The sequence below is a fragment of the Anolis sagrei genome, chromosome 2 (genome assembly GCF_037176765.1).
Source record: "Anolis sagrei isolate rAnoSag1 chromosome 2, rAnoSag1.mat, whole genome shotgun sequence".
Taxonomy (NCBI): Eukaryota; Metazoa; Chordata; class Lepidosauria; order Squamata; family Dactyloidae; genus Anolis; species Anolis sagrei.
The window spans coordinates 27,957,049-27,982,353 of record NC_090022.1 but is presented as its reverse complement, the minus strand read 5'-3'; the positions used below and the strand labels follow the sequence as shown (position 1 = coordinate 27,982,353).

At 42.0% G+C, this 25,305-nt stretch overlaps 1 protein-coding gene across 9 annotated transcripts in view; it reads right to left on the bottom strand.

Annotated features, from left to right (window-relative positions):
- The window catches only part of USP19 (ubiquitin specific peptidase 19), a 51,242-nt gene that overhangs the window by 10,583 nt on the left and 15,354 nt on the right, over positions 1-25,305 (bottom strand). For 6 of the 9 annotated variants that reach the window (XM_060766499.2, XM_060766498.2, XM_060766502.2 and 3 more), the window contains 20 exons: positions 23,660-23,793; positions 21,896-22,267; positions 20,258-20,504; positions 18,774-18,930; positions 18,539-18,610; positions 17,346-17,461; positions 16,743-16,957; positions 15,442-15,640; positions 15,178-15,311; positions 13,602-13,760; positions 13,351-13,461; positions 12,892-13,002; positions 11,516-11,617; positions 8,082-8,222; positions 7,806-7,924; positions 7,555-7,692; positions 6,643-7,025; positions 4,846-4,956; positions 2,266-2,482; positions 253-405 (listed from right to left, as the gene is read on the bottom strand). In XM_060766499.2, coding sequence (XP_060622482.2) covers positions 253-405; positions 2,266-2,482; positions 4,846-4,956; positions 6,643-7,025; positions 7,555-7,692; positions 7,806-7,924; positions 8,082-8,222; positions 11,516-11,617; positions 12,892-13,002; positions 13,351-13,461; positions 13,602-13,760; positions 15,178-15,311; positions 15,442-15,640; positions 16,743-16,957; positions 17,346-17,461; positions 18,539-18,610; positions 18,774-18,930; positions 20,258-20,504; positions 21,896-22,267; positions 23,660-23,793 — 3,391 coding nt within the window. The remainder of the gene's footprint in view (positions 1-252; positions 406-2,265; positions 2,483-4,845; positions 4,957-6,642; positions 7,026-7,554; positions 7,693-7,805; positions 7,925-8,081; positions 8,223-11,515; positions 11,618-12,891; positions 13,003-13,350; positions 13,462-13,601; positions 13,761-15,177; positions 15,312-15,441; positions 15,641-16,742; positions 16,958-17,345; positions 17,462-18,538; positions 18,611-18,773; positions 18,931-20,257; positions 20,505-21,895; positions 22,268-23,659; positions 23,794-25,305) is intronic. The other 3 variants (XM_060766506.2, XM_060766500.2, XM_060766504.2) reach the window with 1 other exon arrangement.

Sequence of the window (25,305 nt, the reverse complement as noted above, 5' to 3'; positions counted from 1 at the left end):
GTAAGGTCACTCTGACAGCAACCAACCCATCACTCAGCACAAATCATAGCAAACCATTCATGCAAAAGGATTCACCAGAAAACTTCACACAGCCTGACCATAAATCACAGTAGATAGCTCTGATTAAAGGACAGGGCCAACAAAGAGCTATGATGGTTGATCCAGACCAGGAATCAGTGGCTACTCAAGGAACTATTGCTCTGGCATGTGTGTGATATCCAAATGACATCCAAAAAGCAAATAGCAACACACCTGACAGGGAAGTCCACCATATCATTGATCTTGTCCCTCCAAATAAAGCTACGGAAGGAGAACCGCTTGAGCTGTATGATGAGGACATTGGGCAGACGCCACAACATGAGTTGCTTAGATGCTTCGCGGTGCTGCTTACACTTTGGGCAGTACCTACAGAATAGGGGTAAGAAGAGAGCACATATTAATATCCCCTGCTGATAACTCCAGGGGACTGAATTCTCTTTGTTATCTTTTGTATTTCTGCATTATTGAGGACAGCCTTGGCAGTGTCGTTCAAGTTTCTGGACTCAGAAAACCAGAACACAAAAGAGAAACCACAAGGATGCTTAAGAAATCCTGAATGATACCCAAAATAGCTGATCTGATTAAGGAGAAACCAAATGACAGATCTCTCAAAAGCTGCACCGAACATTTTACGTTATTTTACAGGGGAAAAAATGTATCTGTATTTTTGATTCCATGGTCTTGATTGTCTGATGGGGATGACTTAGGAAAACAGTCTGGTCAAGTAATTTAGGATGTTTCAAGCTATTAAGACCTGAGGATCTCAATAAGCTGTACAGAAACCTGAAGCCTATTACCTGTTCTCTGGACTTTTGCAATTTCTTGGTAATAAAGCTAGTATTATACACCTACAGCTCTGAAAATAGCAGCAGTAAACCTACTGATGAAAATAATAAACAAGATTGAATCCAATGGTCAAAGAAATATTCTGAAACAGGTGGCAATGTTTCAAGCCAAGGGCCTCCCTGGCTGAGGATTCCAAAGGCCTTGCCCTAAACTACATTTCCCAGAATTCTGCAGGATTAAATTGGGTGATAGCAAAGCAGGCATCTCCACTTTAGAACGCTAATGTGATGTCGCCCTCAGAGAGTAACTGATAATTTGGATCCATGCCAACCTGATTTTGGGTCCAGTTGTAAGGTAGTCAGTATCTTTCTGGTAGATTTGATTATTTATTAATTTATTCTATTTGCATCCCGCCTTTCTCTACCCCAAAGGGGACTCAAGGCGGCTTTACATATGACAACAATTTAATGTCTTTGAACAATGAACAGTTAAATACATTCAGTTAAAGATTTAAAATTAAAATTAAATGCATATTAAAAACATATAATATATTACAATCATTATTAAAAAATCACGCCATCCACTATCATAATCTGGGGCCATTACAAAAGTCATTGCACATAATTCCGTACTGTAGTTAATCTCCAAAGACTAGATGATTTATATTAATTGATAGGGTGAGGGATAGAGAGGATGATCCCATTTCCTTTTCTAAGACCTCTCTGTGCCAGTGATGCTGAAGGACTTCTTTTCTACCTCATGGCCTTTGATACACCACAGAGTGCTATTGTTTCTCTTTTGCTGTTTATTATCTACATCAGTGGTTCTCAACCTGGGGTCCCCAGATGTTTTTGGCCTTCAGCTCCCAGAAATCCTAACAGCTGGTAAACTGGCTGGGATTTCTGGGAGTTGTAGGCCAAAAACATCTGGGGACCCCAGGTTCCGACCACTGATCTACATGAAGCCATCAAGGAGGATTGAAAGGTTTGGGCTAAAGTGTTGTCAGTATGTGAACAATACAAATCTCTACCTGTTATTTTGATTTTGTTTATTTAGTTATTTTTTTATTAACATTTCTATCTCAAAAGGGTTCACCAGAATGCATCTGGAACATGGCCATACAGCCCGGAAAACTCACAGCAACCCAGTGATTCCGGTCATGAAAGCCTTTGACAACACATTTTTACTTAAACACAGTTACATCTTAGGTGGATTACTGAAAGGTCATCTAGTACGGCTGCCTCTGAGTATAGTTCAAAAGCTTCAGACAGTAGAAAGTGCTAATTGTCTATGGACTCAGTTTTTGACAAATGTTGCTTTAATACTATGTCTACCTTATACTAACACCATAGTCTATTTTTAAAATTTGGCATGCAATTTGATATCCAATGTATGAAATGTTTCGGCCTACGGAGAAACCATCTCAAATCTCTTCCTCACCAGGCCTCCTCTGGGGCTAAGACCTCTGGCTTGGTGAAGAGGTTGAGGCACTGTTCGAGGGTGAAGTGTCCTGCCCTGGCAGCTTCACTTGCAGAGCCTGGATCTTCCACACACTCCAGGTCCTTGGACTCAACCAGCACAAACTCCTTCATCCGCTCATTATTCTTCCAAACCAAGGCCAGAGAACAGTCATCTGTCAGGTCCAGTGGGATATCTCCTGTAAGGTACAGATGATTACAGATGTTGATGCCTATCTTTCCCATTAGGCCAATAAGAAATAAGCATCCCCCCCCCCCCCAAAAAAAAACACCACTTTGTTTTAGACCTGTGGTTTCCAACCTGTGGTCAGCAAGAACGAAAATATGGTTCACAGCCTCACCATTACTACACTGTTGCTTTGAAACCACGTGGCAATGACATCGACTGGTCTCGTGAAACCCTCTTATAGTGCCAAGGCAATGGGGATGTCAGGAGGGGAGAGGCTGACTACCCACGAAATATTACTACTATCACATCAGCTCTAGATTATTAAATATGGTTTTCTGTGGGTGAGCAGATGGTGACTACTGGATGACATATGTTCTGTATCATAAACTAGAACTGATGTGGTCTATTCAATTCAAGTTTCTGAATCAGCATCCCAAATAACCATACTGAATCTAAAGTTGACTAAAAATGGATTCGTATTCCTTTTGGTACTAATGTTGGAGAGTGGTCCCTAGTCAAAAAAAGGTTGGGAATCATTGTTTTAGACCAAAAGATAAAGGGAGTATAAAACAAGAAGCATAGAGGACAAAGAAGGGGACACTGGTGGCACTGGTTACAAATTTTAGTCTCAACAGCACTTTGAAGGCATGGATATTTTCAAACACTACTTTTTGTATATCCTAACAATGAAGCAGATTAATAGTAAGCAGAGCATTTAATACAAAAGAAAAATTACAATGTATTTCCTCTCTCCAAAGTTTTGAGGAAAATTCCACTGGACCACATTTTGGTATACCGGGTTAATGGTTGGATAGAACACGAAGGTCACCAACAATGAAAGCTTGTTGGGGGAGTGTGGGAAAGAGATAGGCAGAATGCATGAATAGAGGCACATCAGGCTCTCATTATTTGTTTCTGCAACTGTGTAGCACAGGACAATATGAGCTATGCAACAAGAGAAGTTACTAATTTTGGCTCTCAGGACTGTACTTTCTATCTCAGAACAAGTACTGGCTTGGACCCAACTTTAGGGTGGATGGTTTTTATGCCATTTGAACTTGACCTGTAATTAAATATTCAGGGGATATGATGTTTTTTTATTGATGATGATTTTTATTATTATTGTTATGATGAATATTGGTTATAATTAATAATTAATACTTCTTTTTAAAAATATGTATTTATTTATTGAAATAGACATACATTTTTAAGTGTTTGTTGCATACAGTGCAATATTTTCCAGCTATTCGTGTTCCGTAATCATTTTTCAGATAGTATCTTTTTCTTAAAAAGGTCACAGGCTTCTGTTTGAATAGTGCATATAAAGGCATCACAGACTCTTCCACCTTGTCCACTGTCTTATAGGATCCCCTATGTACATTTTAAGTTTAATTTTACATTGAGATGCTGAATCACTGGTTGCCATTCATTAACAAAGTTCTAATAGTTCTCCTCAAGAGTACAATTATTTTGTCCATTATTAGCAAATTGTTGTTGTTGTTTATTCATTCAGTCGTTTCCAACTCTTCTGTGACCTCATGGACCAGCCCATGCCAATCTGTAATGTGTATTTTTCCCATTTTTCTAAGGGAGCTACCTCTGAGGCTTTCCAATTATCATATACTATTTGGGCTGCCAGTCATATAAAACATTTTTTTCTGAATTTCCTTTCTAGTTCTGCATCTGGTATGTTCAAAAAGTACATTTGTGGAGTCATTTTGAAATTTGTGTTTAACATCTTTTCGAAATATATATGAATTTGTTTCTAGTAGTTTTTTACTTTTTGCACATCTACATGAGGGAAAATGTGTCTTTTTCTTTCCCACATTTCCAACATTTGTCAGTGCAATTGTACATCTTTACTGGTCTGTGGAAGGAGATACCAACGTAGACACATTTTGAAGACATTTTCCTTCAGGTTCTGACATGCCGTGTATTTCATTCTTCTCTTCCATGTCTTTTTGGGGTTCTGACATTTAAGTATGGCAATGCTTACAGAACTATCAGAAATTGGGGTGCAGGTGATATTCCTACAGGTTTTTGATATTTTGCATAGTTCTGTGCTGCTTCCCTTAACAACCAGAATAATGCAAAATATATGTGGATTTGCATATATTATACAGTTCCTAGACTTCAATATCTGATGAAAAATTTCCATGAGCTTAGCCTGACAAATGTACAAACCAAATATATTTATATACAAAAGAAAGCATAGTTTACATCTAGTTTACACCTATGGTCTTAAAAGAGTACAATGCACTGGTTTAACAGATTAGATCTGCTCAATATTACAATTGGTATGGCTCTCCCCCAAAAAGTAATCCAATTTTTTAAAAAATTCACTATCTTCACTCTTTAAGTTTTAAGTCTCACCTTTATCCTCCAGTTTTTGCTCTTTGCTGGAAGCATCAATCTTGTTGATGTAAAACTGGGTAACATGGGAACTTAGGCCCTCTGATGGATGCTGGTAACCAGGGATGGCAGCTGGAAGCAACAGAAAGGCAACAACAGGAAAACTTAGGCCTCCAAATTTCTCTCTCTCTTTTAAGTTCAGAATGTGAAACTATTAAGTGCTTCATTTATACTGCATTGGGACGCATGTTTTACCCAGATGTTCTATACTAAAATTATCAATGTAAAAAAGTTCTATAAATTCTGGTTTGTTTGGAGGGAGTATGCAGGCTAGTCCAGGCATGGGCAAGCTTCGGCCCTCCAGGTGTTTTGGACTACACCTCCCACAATACCAGGAATTATGGGAGTTGTAGTCCAAAACACCTGGAGGGCCAAAGCTTGCCCATGCCTGGACTAGCAGCATGCTCACAATCATGCACTGTCATATCAAGCAAAACTAAATTAAAATGTGATAGTTACTGCTCAAATCCCATTTTAAAATATGTAAGACAATCCTAAGGGTTTCAATGAAATAAAGTATGAACAGCTCTTAACAGGAAGATTGAGGTTTTCAAGCAGAATGGGGTAAGTTCAAATACTGTTCCTCCAGGTAAAAGGGGAACATATGGAACAGATGCACCCTATAGATCAGGCATCCTCAAACTGCGGCCCTCCATCGGTTTGGGCCTCCAACACCCAGAAGCCCTAACAAGCTTGTACAATTGTCAGGAATTCTGGGAGTTGAAGGTCCAAACATCTGGAGGGTTGCAGATGTTTGGACCTATAGATGTTTGCTATACATAGCTGAGACCTCTGACAAGCAGATAAAACAGTTGAGTGCCCCAGGCTCAGGACAGTATCAGTTACCTGCCAACCATACTGCATTCTTACAGTTCAGCAACACCTACCACACACAAATCACTCCACATTTACACAAATATAATGCACCATTGAATGAAATACACACCTCATTTCATTCAATGCCCAAAAAGGTAAGCATAATGCTTGAGCAAATATGGTATTTCCCTGACTCTACTTTTGGTCTTGAGGGACATGGGAGGAGACAACAAAATGCCAACTATACAAAATTGCTTTCCACTGGAAGTGACATCTGTGTATTTATCCTTTGGGTTTCTGTGAGTTTTCTGAGCTGTATGGCCATGTTTCAGAATTATTATCTCCTGACATTTCACCCACATTTATGGCAGGCATCCTCAGAGGTTGTGAGGTATATCGGGAACTAAACAAGTGGGGTTTATATATCTGTGGAATGTCCAGGGTGGGAGAAAGAACTCTTGTATGTTGGAGGCAAGTGCAAAAGTTGCAATTAATCATCTTGATTAGCATTGCAAAGCCTTGTAGATTTAAGGCCTTGAAGCTACAAGGCCATTAAATGCTCTTCAAGGTGGCCAATTGCAACATTCGCACCTGCCTCAAACAGACGAGAGTACTTTCTCCCACCCTGGACACTCCACAGATATCTAAACCACATTTGCTTAGTTTCCAACAGACCTTACAACCTCTGAGGACACCTGCCATAGATGTGGGTGAAATGTCAGGAGAGAATGCTTCTGGAACATGGCCATACAGCCCAGAAAACTCACAGCAACCTAGTGATTCCAGCCATGAAAGCCTTTGACAGCATATTTATCCTTTGTCTGCAATCTCAGTTCCTGGTGCCAAACCCCTACAGAGCTGCAAAGACAGAAGGATCATGGTGGCACTGGAACCCCCTGCAAAAGGAAAAGCTGTGGGAATTTGAAAGGGTCACTTGCTTACCTTCAGGCTTGGAGGCTCTTGGTAGTTCCATGCAAGGCAGTTCCATGCAGGTGTCAGGCCGCGAGGCCACCAAAGTCTCAGGCATGCCTGAATCCAAGTTCAGACCTGAGCTTCTTCCTGGGGTGATCTTGCTCCTCACCGCACTGGCATCCCCCAATTCAGGCTGTAGTTCAGGGCCAGAGAAAGATGCCTGGGGTTCTGGCAAGAGGTGTGGGGCCCTAGCACCATCTCCTGACTCCAGAGTGGTAGTGCTGTCACTCGTAGCAGAAGCAGTTGCACTACTATTCCTGGCAGAAGGTTCTTGTTTCTCAGGATGCTGTAAGCCTTGTTCAGGTGACATCCTGCCCACCTGGAAGGGTGGCTGAAATACACTGACCGAGTATCTGCATAGGGAGAGGAGACAAGCAGTCAGAATGAGCTCTGAAACATCTGAATAAGAAATATACTCCCAGTACTCCAGAACGTAACTTGGTTGTCAGGGAGCAATCACTCCAAATCTGACCAAGAATCCTGTCAGTACTTAGAATCATGAAATCATAGAATTGAAAGAGACCACATGGACCATCCAGTCCAACCCCCTGCCATGCAGGAACAGTACAATCAATGCACTCCCGACAGATTACCATCCTGCCTCTGTTTAAAAGATTCCAAAGTAGAAACTTTCACCACACTCTGAGGCAGAGAGTTCCACTGTTGAACAACTTTTACAATCAGGAAGTTCTTCCTAATGTTCAGGTGGAATCTGTAATTTGAACCCACTGCCCTAAGTCACTGTCTTCCTTATGATACTCATTCAAATATTTAGAAGGCTATCGTGTCTCCTCTCAACCTTCTCTTCAGCAGGTTAAACATACCCAGCTCTTTAAGCCGCTTGTCATAGGGCATGGTTTCCCTATACTTTGGCAACCTTACCTTGCATAACCTTCCAGAAGCTGGGCTAGCCGTGCATAGGTGAGGCGTGACTCCGGAACACTGATGAGGAAGGGGAAGCCTATGTTCTCAGGGCGGCACAACGTTTTGTGGTCAGACCAGTGGGTTCTCTGGCACACTCTGAAAACACACCAACAAAAACATCTCATGCAGGAGCCACGTACACTCCTCCTGCTCCCAGCTCCTCCACCCTTGAAGCAAAACTGCCAATGAATAAAAAAAGGGGTACTTACACATTACAGTAGCCAACACGGTAGCACCGAGTACAGCGCTTCAGCTTCTCCTCTTCGGACTGCTGCTTCTTCTGACAAGCGGCACATTTGGTGATGGGCACGCTGGTCACCTGAGGACGCTGAGAGGAAAGAGAGTGCCCACCTGGTCAGGCCTATCTTAAATGCCTCTCCAGTGATAACAGCATAAGATTCATCGTGTACTCAAACCACCCACACATTCCAAGAAGCAAACGTTTATCTGTTCGATAAGCTCAGCCTCTGTCATCTCTACTTTACCTGTTGAACTTGCAGCTCCACCACCCGCTCCTTGGCCAGGTCTGGAGAAAGCACCTCAAAGCACAGCAGAAGGTCTGAGGGAGAGACTGCATCCAACGAGTGGGAAGGCAGGAACATGCGATGGAATCGGTTCTTGATTACCTGACCAAAGAAAACAGTGTAAGGTTTTGCTTGACAAATGTCTTTGTCTGTTCTAGGGACAAAGTAACAGACAGCATATAGCTGAGGAACATACAGGGTGAGGCAGCATAACTTCCTTTAAAAAAATGCGTGCCATTCAGTCGGTTGGTGACGTAGCGGAGCGCTAGTGGTCCCGTTCGAGAGGCGGGAGTATAAAGTTTTGTCCTGACACAGTTCAGTCGCCATCATGCGTTGGAACAGTGAGGAGCGTGCTTTTGCCGTTGAGGCCTACTTTTCGAGCGGATTTGGAGTGGCCGGCCCGCTCTCCAGATTTGGCTCCTTGTGATTTTTTTTTTCTATGGGATTTTTTGAAATCCCATATTTATGTGAATCGTCCAAGGACCCTACAAGATTTGAAGACCAACATCCAGGAAGAAATTGCCAATGTAATGCCTGCTATGCTGGCAAGAGTCATGACAAACACCAGAAATCGGTTTACTCAGTGTATGGTGAATGGAGAATGGGGACGTCACCTACCTAATTTGATCTTCAAAACTACTTAAAACAAAACTTTAGGTATGCGCCTACATTATAAAAATAAAATTTTCTGATTCATACAATGGGTTTTATTAAGTTTTGAAAAAAGGAAGTTATGCTGCCTCACCCTGTATATTTCAGGCCCGCACAACCTGTGTCCCTCCAGGTTTTAGGACTCCAACTCCTAGACACCCTAGTGAGCTTGTCCGACGGTCAGGGATTCTGGGAGTTGGAGGCTCAAATACCCAGACAGCTGCAGATTGTGCAGGCCTGGTATATGCATTTTTCAGATACCTCTATAGCAGGCATGCGCAAACTTCGGACCTCCAGGTGTTTTGAATTACAACTCCCACAATTCCCAACAGCCAGTAGGCTGTTAGGTATTGTGGAAGTTGTAATCCAAAACACCTCATGCCCGTTCTATAGGGTGCACCTGGGAGGCTAATGATACAGAAAACTCTACAAATGATGAGAAAGCCACACAAAAGGAATGACTATATTTGTCAGCATGAAAGAAAACTTCAGAATTATGACCAGAATTTGTAAAAGTTAATTTTGTGGATCATAACTCTCAAATTCTCTCAGCCAGCATGGCAAGCAGGAATGCGGTCTTGGGAATTCTGTGAGCTGCACTCCGATGCACTTCTGATTACCAGGCAATCCCTATGCAAGAGAGAATGCAATGCTAAACAAACAACTGGCATGATCCAATAAATGAATCACAGTGAAAAAGCTGACTGAAACAAAATGTTACTGCATGAAATGCTCCTGTTCAGCATTTCAATCAATCCGACATGCCTTTTAAAAAAGGTATTTCCTTTTAGTCTCCATTGCTGTCTCATAAAACGTATCACATGCATCGAATTGTGCCTTCTTTTTGTAAACCGCCCTGAGTCCCCCCTCGGGGGTGAGAAGGGCGGGGTATAAGCAACAGAAATAAATAAATAATAAATGCCTTCCTGCCTACAATAGCCAATCAGCATTATCATGACTATTAAGCATAAGGAATTTCTTGGGTTCCCAATCCTATTAAGGTATAGTATTTCCCTTTTCCATCAATCTCTGGATTCCTTCTCATAGCTCCTCCTTTTCCATGCAGTTCTGGTTACACAGTGAACTATACAATGAATTTGCTAGTGGCCTACAGGACTATGCTTGCGGCAATGAAGCCACATCAGACACAGTCCAATGTGAAAGAAACATGGAATAAAAGAACAAAAGTGGAAAAGGAATGAAAGCAGGTAGGGGTGGAGGCTGGCGCTCAACTCCATTCTGAAAAAGGTAAAAAGAAGGGAATATCTAATTCATTTGAATAATAATAATAATAATAATAATAATAATAGATTTCTAGACCGCCCTCTCTCCCTGGAGGGACTCAGGGCAGTTTACATGTAAAAAGGCAAACATTTAATGCCTCAAAATGTCAAAACACATCAAATAATACAAAATAATGAAGAATAACAGAAAATTTACAACACGGAATGAAGCATCAAAATAAAAAGAAAACAAAAACAATACATTAAGACATAAAACCTAAAACATAAATAAGCATTACAATGTACACCCTAAAAACAAATTATGAGGCATTACATTAAAAATGGCTGACAACAGTGTTTAAGATATATCATTACCGCCATCTAATACATGTAGATTAGCCAGCAGTCTTAATCTTCCTCCTCTCCATATGCAAAAGGGCGTAGATACATTTTTAGAAGTTTCTTAAAGGAGGGGAGGGTGGGGCTTTTTTTTTATTTCTTTAGGGAGTTCCAGACATGTGGAGCAATCACGGAGAAGGTCCCCTCTCTTGTTCCCATCAACCGAGCTTGCGACGCAGGTGAGACTGAGACTGAGAGCCTCCTCTGTAGACTGCAGTGCACGTAATGGTCTATACAGGGAGATGCAATTGGACAAATAGCCTGAATCCAAACCATTTAGGGCTCTATAGGTAACAACCAGCACTTTGTATTTAGCTCAGAAGTGGACCGGCAACCAGTGGAACTGCCGCAGCATGGGAGTGGTCCTCTGACGATAAGGCACTCCAGTTATCAATCTAGCTGCCAATCTCTGAACTGCAGCTTTCGAACTATCTTCAAAGGCATCCCCTTGTAGAGAGCATTGCAGTAGTCCAAATGGGATGTGATTAAGGCGAGGTCTACCATGGCCAAGTTTGGCGTCTCAAGGTATGGGTGCAGCTGGCGCACAAGTTTTTGCTGTGCAAATGTGCTCCTGGCCACCGCTGGCACCGGAGATTCCAGGGTCAACTATGAGTCCAGGATCACCCTCAGACTGCGAACCTGTGACTTCAAGGGGAGTGTGACCCCCATCCAACACAAGTTGAAATCCCACACCCTGATCCACATTACGACTGACCAGGAGTACCACTGTATTGCCTCGATTTAGTTTCAGCTTGTTGGCCCTCATCCAGTCCATTAATGATGACAGGCACCGGTTCAGGACCAGAATGACATCCTTGGCATTTGGTGGAAAGAAGTAATAGAGGAATTGACTGCTTTCCAGGCCCTTAGTTTGCCAAGACAACATTTAATCAGTAAGACCTGCACTGTGAAAATAGCAAGACAGAAAATGGGATAGTCAGAGACTGCCCAAATGCCAGGGAACAAACTCAACGTCATCTAAGCTCTACTTGTACCTTTGTGACTACAAGAGGACATGTTGTATTCACACATACATCATACAGGAAATGGAACGGTAAAAAAACTAATTTTGTAAGTGTATAAGGATACTACTATTTATTTATTTAAAACTTTTGTAATCACCTCAGCCAGACGCAGGTTCTCAGGATTCACTCGAACGCTATGGGACACAGAGTCCAGCACCTCCATGGCTGTGGAGTTCTCCTTGCTGATGCTCACAAGGAACTAATGGAAGCGAACACACATGGAAGGGTGGAGTAAATATAAGGTTGTGTAGCCAAGACAGTGGTTTACTCAAGTTCTTTTTGCAAAACAATTACATCTCTAATGAAGTTCTGAACTGCTAACTAACTCTCCTCTACACAATACTTACTACTCTGGCAGTGGATTCTCTTTCACGTGCAGGAAATACAGTAATAAATTACAGTCTAAAGTTACAGTTCTTCATCACTCTATCCTCATAGAATCAGAGTTGAAAGAGATTACACCAGACATCCAGTCCAACCCCCTGCCATGCTGGAAAAGGACAATCAAAGCACCCCGACCATCTAGTCTCTGTTTACAAGCCTCCAAAGGAGCCTTCCCCCTGCCACTCAAACAAATTTCAGGGGAAGATTGAAAAAAGAGGACAGGCTTGTCATCTTTTCCATTCTTTTCTTCTCCCTAAGCAGTCAGTGCTTTATTTTTCTCTGACATTTTACTAGCTGTAGGAATGAGGCAACATTAGTGATGTTCTTGAGCCACCTAATTGTTGGTTGATGGTAGCAGTGTTGCTCTCTATCGTCTATTTTTCATGGCTACAGAGACTGGAAGTGATAGAACTGTGAAGGACTAGCACTGGAACCATGGCAGTTAAAGTAGAATCATAGTGCCGCAACTGTGTGCTATGGGAGAGTCCTCAGAGAGATGTCATGCTGCGATCTGTACCAGAGGTTCACACCAAAAGTCCCTCACCCATGTAATCCCCAGTCATCACCCGATCACTTCTCCACACCTTAAAATCACAATAGAAATGTACCACTTCCAGAAGGTACACAGAGCACCAAGAATGTGGCTCTAAGCTAGCACTTTCTTCCAGTAGCATTAACCTCTGTTGTCAAAACAGTGAAGCGGTGTTCAGTACAAAGAACTACAACTTTCTGGACAGATCTGGCACCCAAAACCTTTGCTTCTGGATTAGATGTTGTCTCCAAACCTTAAATAGTTTGAGAGGACCCAAACTTCCTTGTTTGCCATTTCCCCTTCATGCTCTGAAAGACCTTTTCTATTTTCTACACTGTGAAAGCTATTATTGTGCCACAAGAAGACAATAAATCAAAAGTATGAATTGTGCTATTATTTCTTATAAGTGGTAAGGCTTGTTTGATTTGGCGTGCTTTGAATAACTAGTCTCTTGTATCATTGTTGTTGCTATTATTACATCATCATCATCATCATTAAATCCAGGGTTGTTTAAAACATGTAATGAAGATATCATCCAAACTGAGAGCTTCTCTTACCTTGACAGGTTTCTTGTGGGGTTCCTTTGCAAAATAATAAACCGTTAGGACTTTCTGCTTCTGGGGAAGGGGGACTGGCAAATACAAGAAGGGATCAAATGTGATGGACACCTGCAAGCAAAATATTTGGCAATCAATGCACACTCGCTGGGCATCATATACCATGCTGAAAGCATTGGCAAACACCGCAGAAAAAACCATCAAGAAATAATGAATCTAGATTTAGGAGCAACTGGTTCAAGTAACAAGATAGACATGTCACCCAGAAAAGAGCAATAACCTTGGCAACCAGCCATAGACATTAGAATGAATGGGTAAAAACTAAGGAAACACACAGCTAAGATTAAATGTCTTAATCTATCAATAAGGACATTCTTCTAACACCCCCTCCCTCAAATCAGCAGTGGAACAAATGTGAGGATGCCCACAGCTAGGAAGAATCCCAAAGCAGTTCTCTACCTTTGAGCACACAGGACACACTAGCTTGGACTTATACTGGCCCTGGAAGAGGTCCACAATGAAGGAGTCATTCCTCATTTTGTGCCGGTGCCAGGCCTCTTCTGCAACAACCTATGGGTAAAAAAATATATACGAAGATGAGCAACTGCAAGGTTTTTAGTAAAAGGTATGAACAAACAGCATATAAAATATCTTACTATCCCAGCCCTCTCCTGCTTGAATTAGGGCCCTTCTCATGATAAGAAACTCACCTCATCTGGCCGTCCATCTGAGTCCACTGTTTCTGTGTAGGGCTTGTTCTGGATGCGGTTCAGATCCTCATGTAGCCCATCCAACAGAAAAGCCATGAATTCTTGGGCATCATGTTGAGCATAACCTGTAAACTGGCTTGCCTTGCTGGCCACAATTGCCTAAAAAAAAAGGTTGGGAGACATAATGAACCACCTGCCTGTGCCAGATATCACTCAAAGGATTGTATGATTTTTATAATGTTAATGTCGATGTTTTTAGCAGGTGTTTTAATGTGTATGTTTAATTTGATTGTAATACATAGCATTGAATTGTGTCTTTATGTGTGTCACTCTGAGTCTCCCTCGGGGTTGAGAAGAGCGGGATAGAAATATGGCAAAGAAATAAAGGACCACCGCTTTCTCTCTTTCCAGGACTGGCAAGAAAGGAAGTGCCAAGAGAGACACAAATGTACTTGGAGCCAAGAAATCCCAGGGTGACTAATGTTACGTAAAGTCCATAAATTATATTAAGCCCAGACAAATCTCAGAGGTTTACTGCATTCATGACTCAGATTCACATCCACAGAACATGTAAGTCACCACACAGCTGCCTCTTGCAATGATGGACATAGGTTAACCAAAGGAGAGGTAGGTAGCTCTGTTATTTAAATAGTGGGGATGAGTGTGCAGTATATCTTAGGCTGCTCTCTACTTACACACATCCTGCAAACTCTAAAACACAGTAGGGACTGGAGAACACATTGTTCCACCTAGGGAGATCATTTTTAAAAAAATGTTTTTGAATGCCACCATGACTGTAATACTTTAAACCTTATTCTTGGTTCCTTTCCCTGCCATATAAATTGTGTCAGATCTTTTTGCCAATTCTTAAATGGCTTGTCATTTACCATTACCGGGATCATCAGAAATAGAAGAAATACTTTTGGTAGGATATTATTTTTAATTGATGCAATATGTCCACAAAATGATAGTTGTAGCTTGTTCCATTCTTTGTAAACTCCCAGATTAAATTATAGTCATTCTGGAAAAAGACTGAGTTTTTAATCTGAAATTTTACTTTCTTCTCTATAGCAAATCCTGATATTTCTGTAAGTTTTGCTTTTCCCTCTTTCATCATGTTTTAGTTATTACCTTTGTTTTTGTTTGGTTGTTAATTTTGAATCCTGACAGTTTTCCATTCTTGTAACATTTTCAATAATGGTACTGTTCAAGAGGTCTTCCAAGATGACCAACACTGGCTTCAAAACAAGCAGCCATTCAAAGACATTAGAGAAAGTAAAATGAAGCTCTTATGGCAAAAGTGAGGTTCACCTCACCTCTGAGGATGTTCTATTTCTGTGTAGTTAGTCTGTTTCAATCTAAACAGCTCTATCCTAAATTCTGATCAACAAGTGCAGTAATCTCCAATCTGGCCACACCCTGGATATAGTCAGGAGGGCCATTACACTGGAATATGTCAAAACACAAGGACCCAGCCTTTGCCCAGTGAAAAGGGGTCTTCTTTTACAGAACACAGTGTCGTGCTGATCTAACGCTGCTTCTTTCTGTAGCTTGCTTATACAGGATGCCTCCTCACCTTTAGCTTGGAAGGCTGGAAGGCATGGTGAGTGCCTTTCCAGAGTGCTCTCAACAGCACAGCAAAACCAATAGCCAGTCGCCCTCCAGTTCCCAGTGGATTGTTGTAGTTGATCTCAGATTCAAAGGAGCGATCTAGGAGACAAGCAAACAGCAAAGGGTGAGGCACATAGCAACACCTTGTGTCACTAATATGAAAAGTAAATGGTAAAAGGTATCTGGAGTAAACAGAGGTTCCTCCTCATTGGTTGTAGAGATAGCTTACCATGAAAGTAGTCCCGCAACTCCCGTGTGTTGGACAGAGACTGGATAACACTGTTCATGAAACAAGTGTTGCCCAGGTTCACTAATCCTGTGAAACCTGGCAAGCACACCTTCTTGTCCTCTTCCTCCTCTTCTTCCTCCACACTTTCACTGCTGACAGGGCTGTGAGTCATGGGTGGGACCATGCATGTTGGCTTGGGCTGGAAAGAAAGTTTCTAGCAGTCAAGGATCAGGCTTTCTCCAGTTGCCAATCCCCCCCCCCCCCTTATTCACAGCTTTTTGTCACTTATAGGGGGCCTTCTGACCTGGTTTTGTCTAGAACTCCAGCCCTTATTTCTGTCCCATAAACAGCTAATGTACAGCAATTACAACATGGTGTCACTGTCAAAAACAGCAGAGAATCCTCCCACTGTAGAGAATTAGATAATATCAGGTGTGTACTTCCAGCTGCCATGCGCCATTCATGAAATGAGAATGGGGACTAATACTTTGCCCATCCTCAAAAACGCCTGAGATTTCTTCATGGCTTCCATCAAAGGCTGATGCTATCCAGACCCTCATCTAACACAGCCATTAGCCATGACAATTTTATAATGGGAATTATATAGTTCAATACGTCTACATTTTACCAGGTTGGAGAAGGCTGATTTAGCATTGAATTCTCCAAGTTCACAGCTTGCATTCATTCCAAGCCTAGTGCATATCCTTTCTTGGCTTTGGTGAGACACTTAAGGCTGAGAGATGGGTTTTTAGTTGCTTTACATCAGACATGGGCAAACTTCAGTCCTATAGGTGTTTTGGACTTCAACTCCCACAATTTCTAACAGTCCACCAGCTGTTAGGAATTATGGGAGTTGGAGTCCAAAAAACTCGGAGGGCCGAAATTTTCCCATGCCTGCTTTACAAAATGGAATCCTGGTGCTGCTGCTGCTAACCAGACCATTTCATGCCAAACTATCCTTGTTCTGGGACATTTCTTTCCAAATGCAAAATGGAAGCCTGGAAGGTAAGGGACAGGACTCATCCCTATCTCTGAAGGCTCCAAATCAAGAAATACCCACTAAAAGGGAATCCAGAGGGAATAAATATCTCCCTGCTGAGAAATGGCATTGTCCTACATGGAATGACTTACTGCCCTGTCTTACGCCTTCCTCCATTCATATAAGAGACACACTCATACAAATCTTAGGACTGGTTTCATTCTTCCAGCCCATGTCCTTCTTCAATAGTTGTCTGCTCAACTGCTTCAGGGCTCAGAACACTAGGATACAGAAAGGTTTAGCATTGGGCATGCATTCTCACCGAGGGCACAAGAGGCTCCTGCTTCACCGGCATGTGTTCAGACACCGTTCGAGCAGCGACACCATCCAGGCCACTTTCCTCTGCCCGTGGCTTCTCCTTTTCACCTGCTCGAGCTTCTTCTTTGGTGGAAAGAGTGTGCTGGTTACTCCCAGGTTGGCTTTTATCCAAGGGGGTAGGACCTGTTGGCATGGCCACCTTTGCACCACCCACTGCACCTTAAAAAGGGGGAAAAGTGGGCTTGTGGTTAGCAGCACCATGGGCACTCGGGGACACCAGAAGATCAGAACTGCTATCACTTCTTGTTTAATGGCACCACTTTCCTTCCTTTCTTAACTACAGGTATAAAGTGATACAGTGAAGAAGGGACTCAAAAACCTGCCTGATACTGCTAACAGATTTGTGTAAATGTAGAAATTTTTGGGACCCCAACACTGAGCTAAGGAGACCCAATTTGGGATTGGGATCCACAGTTTAAGAAGTGGCCTAGTCTGTTCCTCTTCCCAGCTAACGCCTGATCTCAACCTTCTTATCCCAATTAGTATGGCAAAATCTTCCTTTGCCACCCAAGAAACCCCAATATTTCTAAATAGCCAAGATGCAGACCTCGTGTGGCTGGAGCTTCCAGGCCCCCCCAGCGTTGGCTATGCCGCTTCTTCAGGCAGATGTCGATACGGGCAGTGGTGAAATTATAGGTGCACTGGTCTGGTTCTATGAGATTCCTGAAAGGCAATACAAAAAACATGAGATTACGAGGTTTCTTACCTAACAGGGCAAAAGACTGCTTTTTTGTAGAAGTTTGAGTCTGTATAGTAGTATTCTGTCATTCCACTACATAGAAACATAAACAGTGCTTCTTCCAGATAGTCTTCACCATTAATGATTCCCATAAACCACATTGCTACACTTCTGAACAGCTGAGCTCAAACTAGTAACACTCTTGTACCCATGAAGCCCACAGAGCAGGAAAGAGGAGTCTGGATGAGAGGGCACCCAGTCTAGGCAAACATAATAATGAGAAATCCAACTTGCACAAGTCCAAAAAGCTTAGCCAGACTGACCAGCATGAGACAGGTGGCTGGTACTTCTTCTGCAGAAAGGATGAGGTGCTATGATGAATGTTGGGATTGTGATCGGGATTGTCTAGGGCAGGGGTCCTCAAACTTTTTAAACAGAGGGCCAGGTCACAGTCCCTCAAACTGTTGGAGGGCCGGATTATAATTTGAAAAAAAAATATGAATGCATTCCTATGCACACTGTACATTTCTTATTTGTAGTGCAAAAGACACTTTAAAACAATACAATAATTAAAATGAAGAACAATTTTAACAAATATAAATTTATTAGTATTTCAATGAGAAGTGTGGGCTGACTTTTGGCTGATGAGATAGGATTGTTGTTGTTGTGTGCTTTCAAGTCATTTCAGACTTAGGTTGACCCTGAGCGAGGGCCGGGTAAATGACCTTGGAGGGCCGCATCCGGCCCCCGGGCCTTAGTTTGAGGACCCCTGGTCTAGGGCTTTAAAGGTCACTTTGAATTGTGGCCAGAAACAAACTGGCAGCCAATACAGCTGCTGCAACCTGGCCACAGCTTTTTGGACCAGATGAAGTTTCTGAACACTCTTCAGAGGCAGCCCCACATAGAGTACAGTAATCCAGATGGGATGTAACTAAGGCATGTACCACTGTGGCCAGACCTGTCTTTTCAAGGAAAGGGTTTAGTTATTCCTTGATCTGCCTTCTGACTGACCAGGTGTTCCTCTGTCACCAACATAAAAAGAACTCAAGAAAATCTGATACCTGAGTTTTACTTGCCACCTGAATATTGTATGAGAGCCACAGCCAGGATGCAGTCGCAGGAAGTTGACATCACTGTAAAGACAAGGATTGAGAAACAAATTGGATGAGACGCATGGTACTGTATGCCCCAGAATTAGACTGTTGCCCATTTCTAATAAATTATTCCAACTACAATGACTGGAATAGTGGATTTCTAGAAGGAAGACCAGTTGGCCTCACTTCAGCAATACTGTACCTTGTCTGGAATAGTAATGTGAAGTCTTGCTCCCGAAAGAGCACCCTGGACATCTCCTTGTGAATCTCCTTCACATAAACATGCACCACCATAGAATCGTTCCCCTTCTCATAGAAATCGTTCTTGACAAACGTCAGATTCACAGTGGGCTCCGGTTCTAGGAGAGGAAAACCAAAGCATTTGTAATTGTTGTTGTTTATTCGTTGAGTCGCTTTCGACTCATGACCCCATGGACCAGCCCATGCTAGAGCTCCCAATTGGCCGTTGCTACCCCCAGCTCCTTCAATCATAATAGTTGGGGATTACAAAGCATCCCCTGCAGTAGTATCCAAGGAAGAAAATGTGACCAGTGTTCCAGAGAACTTAGCACACTCTTCTTCAACCTGTGGTGCTCTAGGTATTTGGCCCTCCAACTTCCAGCAGCCCTAGCCAGCTTGTCCAATGGATAGGAATCCTGGGAGCTGAAGTCCAAAACACCTGGAGGCCCACAGGTTGAAGTGGCCTGGCTTAGCATGTGACATTCTTTGACAAAAAGGTGTGTCTCCAGAGATAGGTAAGAGGAGGTGAAAATTGAACACCCAGAAATGTGCCATAACAAGCACCATGTCAGCCTGTACAATATTATGGAAATTCTGTAGTCACCTAATGCAATTCAAGCAAATCAACATGAATTACACTATGTAACACTGTTTTTGTTCCTGGATTATAAATGTTATTTCCTGAGTGGTTCTATCATAAAAGCATAGGAAAAGTTTATTAAACTGCAAAAACTGTTTTTGCGGGACATCCTGCACCACATTTTGCTATAGCTTTTCAATGAATATCTCTTCAAGCCTCAAGCAATTTAACATAGTTTGTGGCAGCCACGAAAACAAAGTTTCTGGAGTATAACAAGTACTTTCCAAGTAAGTACTGCACAATTAAACAGGAATAACAGTTTTAAACTAGAAGCAGAATTCTTTTCTAATCTTGTTACATAGTGCTCTTCTGCTTTCGCCAGCAGCAAGAAAATCCAAATAGAACCACCCAGTGCATAAAACCCATTTCCTTTTACCACTTAAAACTGTCAACCAATCTCTCTCTCACTCCAACTTCTGAAGTTTCATTAACCACCATACAGAGAGAGTTCTTATACCAAGTCAAACAACGTGCTCCTCTAGCCCTGTGTCATCAAAGCCTGGCAGTGACGCTCCAAGATCTCACAGAGGTCCTCCCAGCTCCATCTTGAAACCCCAGAGATTGAATTTGGGGTCTTTTCCATACAAAGTGTATTCTCAACTATTGAGCTCCAACTCTACAAAAACTATCAACTTGTTTTAAAATGAAAACAGAGACCATAACAAATTCCACTATATTTCATGTCTACAGAAAAGGTGGTTTCCATTTCTGCTTTTCTGGCTTAGCGCAATCTGTGCACTCAAATGAAATATGTGTTTATGTCATACTTCTCTTTCCAAGATGCAGGATTCCACATACTTCCTTACCATTAACAACAGCATCTAGAGCATCCTTCTCCTTGGTCCACCCACTCTTTTCAGTATCACTACTCGGTAGAGAGGAAGAGAGATCTCTGCTGATGGAAGACACAGCTTCTGATGGAGTCTCACAAGAAATGGCTGGTTCTGGGATCCTCTCTTCTAAACCAAGTCTGAGTGGAGAGGGCAATACCTCTGTAGGAGCCACAGAGGCCTGCATTTCCATGGGCACCGATCCCATCTCTGTTTTTTCACCCTGGCAGCGTAGAAAGAAAAGAAAGAGACACAATCAAAAATAGAGGGGGCTATTTCATAAACACCCCACAGAGATCTTAAAAATCACATATTCTGATATATAAATCAAAAAAGAGCAATGGCAAGCTAGCAACAGTTCAATTCAAGGAAAATCAGAAGAAAGATTTATGAATGGGCCTTCTTAAGCATCGCTGTGCCAGTCTTGCTACCTCATAGCAAAGGAGAACTGTTCAAAACTTTATTAAGTGGGAAGATGAAACGCCTCACAGAAGTTAGAAAGACTGAGCTGGCAAGGCAAAACTATTATACCTCCTGCAGGTCAATGTTGGCTTCATAGCATTTCCTTGTATTACCTTGGGCAAGAGGACAAAGGAGTCTCTCACGTGAAAGAAGTGTTCCACTTGCAAAAGCTAAGCAGAACTACTGTTCTCAAAACTGAACGACAGTATCAGCTTTGGGTTGTTGTAGGTTTTTTCGGGCTATATGGCCATGGTCTAGAGGCATTCTCTCCTGACGTTTCGCCTGCATCTATGGCAAGCATCCTCAGAGGTAGTGAGGTCTGTTGGAACTAGGAAAAGGGGTTATATATCTGTGGAATGATCAGGGTGAGACAAAGAACTCTTGTCTGCTGGAGCTAGGTGTGAATGTTTCAACTGACCACCTTGATTAGCATATAGTGGCCTGACAGTGCCTACAGCAAACTTTTGTTGAGAGGTGATTAGATGTCCTTGTTTGTTTCCTCTCTGTTGTTGTGCTGCAGGCGAAATGTCAGGAGAGAATGCCTCTAGACCATGGCCATATAGCCCGAAAAAACCTACAACAACCCAGTGATTCCGGCTATGAAAGCCTTTGACAATACAGTATCAGCTTTACTTTGAAGGATATATTGGTGTTTTTACTAAACATAATCAATTTTATTCTATAAAACAGTTTTTCCTTCTCTATGACTAAAAGTAAGATATATGTGGCTCATGGGATCACATGGTCCTTTATCTTCCAGGAACTCAAACTGCAGGGAAATCCCACCTTCTAATTGCTACTAAGAATTGTTACTATTGAGGTTCCCAGAAGTAGTGTCCTCTTTAAAAAACAAAATCCTGACTCTTTAACAGTGGTGAGGCACTTTTTGCTTCCTTTCAATAAAATATGAAACAATCAGAGTCTGAAAGGGGGCAGACTTCAGTAAATTCCCAGGGGAATGGAAATGACCTCAGGTTTCTTGAGCTTCTCATCCTTGTCCCTGTCCCTGAGTCTCTGTGGTCTCAGCTCCCAATGAAGGTACACAATAAGAAATCAGCTTACTGTATTTTGGGCACTGGATTTAAGGCTCAAAAATCCCAGATTCAGGTCAAATGGCAGTAGGATCTGTGACACTCCTCCTCCATTGCTCACCTTTAAGTGCAATACAGCATCCCCTTGAGCTCTCTGATCACTCCTTTGTCTGTCAGCTTCCCCACAGAGTCCTGTGTTTTCCATGCTGCTGTGATTCCCTTCATCCTCCAAGAGACTGGTTTTAGTGCACACTGCCCGCTTGGCACTCGGGCCAGTTGGTAGCCCTGGGATGGATGGGTTCTTTCCTCCTGTGCTTTCACTCCTTCCAGGACCTCGCTTTGGGTTGCAGAGCTCTCGTTTAGCCCTGGATGACTCTGTGGTGCTACAAGATTGGGGATCCTCGGTGATGTTCTCCACGGAAGTGGGTTTCTCCTTGCCATTCTCCTTGCACACCTTTTTGGTCTGGTCTCTTGAGCCATCTTTGCAGCGTTTCTGGGAAAATAGAAAACAAGCTAGACTCACAATGACTGCATTGAATCACTGAGGTGGGGAGGGGAGGAAGCTCACTTAGACTCTGGGCTTAAAAGCATTGACACTTTTTCTACAATGAAACATGGTCTGCATGGGTCGTGGCAACTGAAAAATTCCTTTGCAGAAGATCACTAGAAAGCCTCAAGAGAGGGTGGGTTGACATATAAGGAGAAGGTAGCCACAGCTCCAATTCTATATATTATTTATTAACTTTATTTCTACCACACCTTTCTCCCCATTAGGACTGAAGGTGGCTAACAAATATAACACATATCGTGTATATACTCAAGTATAAAGCCACACTTCTACCCCAGAGTGTGGTGGAGGCTCCTTCTAAGAAGGCTTTTAAACAGAGGCTGGATGGCCATCTGTTGGGGGTGCTCTGAATGCGATTGTCCTGCTTTTTGGCAGGGGGTTGGACTGAATGGCCCATGAGGTCTCTTCCAGCTCTATGATTCTATAAGTTTTTCAGCCCTTTTTTTAGGCTGCAATAGCCCCCCTCGAGTCAAAGTTATTTATTATTTTACTCTGTTATTACTATTTTTATTACATTTATTATTTTACTCTAGTTATTATTACTATTATCAAATTTAAATTATTTTACTCTATTATTATTACATTTTCTCTATTTAATATTATTATTACATTTAATATTTTACTCTATTTATTATTTATATTTATTATTTTACTCTATTGCTGTTATTACATTTATTAGTTTACTCTATTATTGGAAGGATATGTAAGCACATTTACATTGAAGAAGGTTAGAATAATGGTTTAATCAGAGTTGCAGTCTTATCTTACATTACAGTTTTATGTAAACATTCCAAAACATTTAACCTACTGATGCCTCAATTAATGTAATATTATTGGCATCTATTTGTATTTTGAAATTTATCAGTAGCTCTGCATTTCCCATCCTCAGCTTATACTTGAGTCAAAATATTTTCCCAGTTTTTTTGTGGCAAAATTAAGTGCCTCGGCTTATATTCGGCTCAGCTTATACTTGAGTACATATGGGTAATAACAATTTAAAATAAGACAGATACAATTAAAAAAAATTAAACATCTGTCAGGGTGCTTTGAATGCAATTTTCCTTCCTCTTGGCAGGGTGTTGGATTGGATAGCCCATGGGGTCTCTTCCAAATCTATAATTCTATGATTTGTGGGTGGATACAAAAGTTAAAATACAGTTAAAATACAAGAAATTACTTTGAATACTCACAAGTCTCCCAAAAACCTCTCCTGCAGTATGTCCCTTGTCCTCCCCCAATTCTAACCATCAGGATCTCAGGAAATAATAAACCAAGGAACATGTGCATATGGTAGGAGAGAACAAGGCTGAGCCTTACCAACAGTGAAGCCCACGTGTGGAGTGGGATCTTCTTCTGCAGCACCAATTGTAGGATATTGCCTTTCTTGAACTGAACTTTGCTACAAGAGCTCTCAATTTCCTGATAAAACTGACAGCTCCACTGACGACCACCTGCAAAAGGGGGGGGGGGGGGAGGGGGGGAGGCAGACAATAAATGTCTTGTAGTTGCATCATTATTTCCTTCTTCAATGTGGCAAGTTTGAGGGGGAAACATACTAGAGTGCATGCATGGATGCAAAAGTGGAAATATTTAGCCTCTTCGGGGAACGGATCTCAGGGATAAAGCCTGGGGGAAAACCTGTGCCTAAGATTTTAGAAAGCCATGTTGGCTATCTCCAACAGCACTAGGCTAGACTGTTCTGGTGCATATGACAAGAATCACTGTGTTCCTAATGTTCACACCAGGCTACAGTTTCAAGGGAAAGGGCAACTTAGTTTTATTGACTGAACTGCAAGAGTGCTATGTTCTCATGAGGTAAGGGCTATGCATTAGTAATAAGATCATGTAGAGACTTGTTTCAGTAATACTTTTATTTCTCACACTTAAAAGAGTCCTGCTAGAGTTGACTCATCAAAAAGTCTATCAAAAGTCTATCTAGAAATATATTTTGCTGTTATCCAGCATCAAAGTTACCAACAGGCAGGACACAGGGGTTCTCCAACTTTTGTTCTCCAATAACTCAGTGCTAGCAGGTCTTTTTTATTTGAAAAAGAATTATTTGGGAAATGGTTTATTTATGTTTTTGTGAGGCACTGAGACTTACATGGAGGTATAAACTAGCAGCCATTGGGAAGAAGCTAATAAAAGTGCCAAGTGAATTTTATCTCCTGGCATTTCCTAAATCACATGTTTTGCTATTGCCTTGAAGCTGAATATGCTTTTATCAACAAAGATTTCCAACAATATATTTTCAGGCTGAGCCCTACATCTCTCTGGGATATATTTTTTTCATTAGACAACTTGAAGCCTCCCAAGACACTGAACAAGCAGCTAGATTCCAGACTAAATGCCGTCTCCTGCTCTCTATGGCACAATCAAAATGAAGCATTTCCCCAGAACTCTCCTTATTCTGCCTCCCCTTCTTCACCCAGAAGCTCAAAAGGTCTGATTCTTCATTCTTCGCTTTTACAAAGAATAATTCCAGCAGAAACCAGCAAGCCCCCAAACTAATGAAGCATGTGTTTGAAAGATAGTGGCATTCATTTCTGACAAAGCTCTTAAATCAGCATTTCTCAACCCGGCAGTTGGGACTCCTGGGGAGGGGGTGGGGTTGTGTCGCAAGGGGGATTTCAGAGGAGTCTCCAAAGACCATAAGGAAACATGTATTTCTGATGATCTTAGGAGCCCCTTTGGCAAATAAAGCTGTAGATCTCTATGCCTATCCTTCTCTTCCTTTCGACTGTGAATCCTCCCACCAAAAGCCCTCCTCTTGCTGTGATTTTTCAGCCTCTCAGCTGGCCTCTCAGCCAAAAGGAGGGCTGTTTCTGAGACTCAGAGTAGGGAAGGGAGAACAGGTGTGCTCTCCCCTAAATCAGTGTCAATTCCTCTCAAATCCCTCCAGTATTTTCTGTTGATCATGGAGCTTTTGTGTATGAAGTTTAGCCCAAATCTATCGTTGGTTG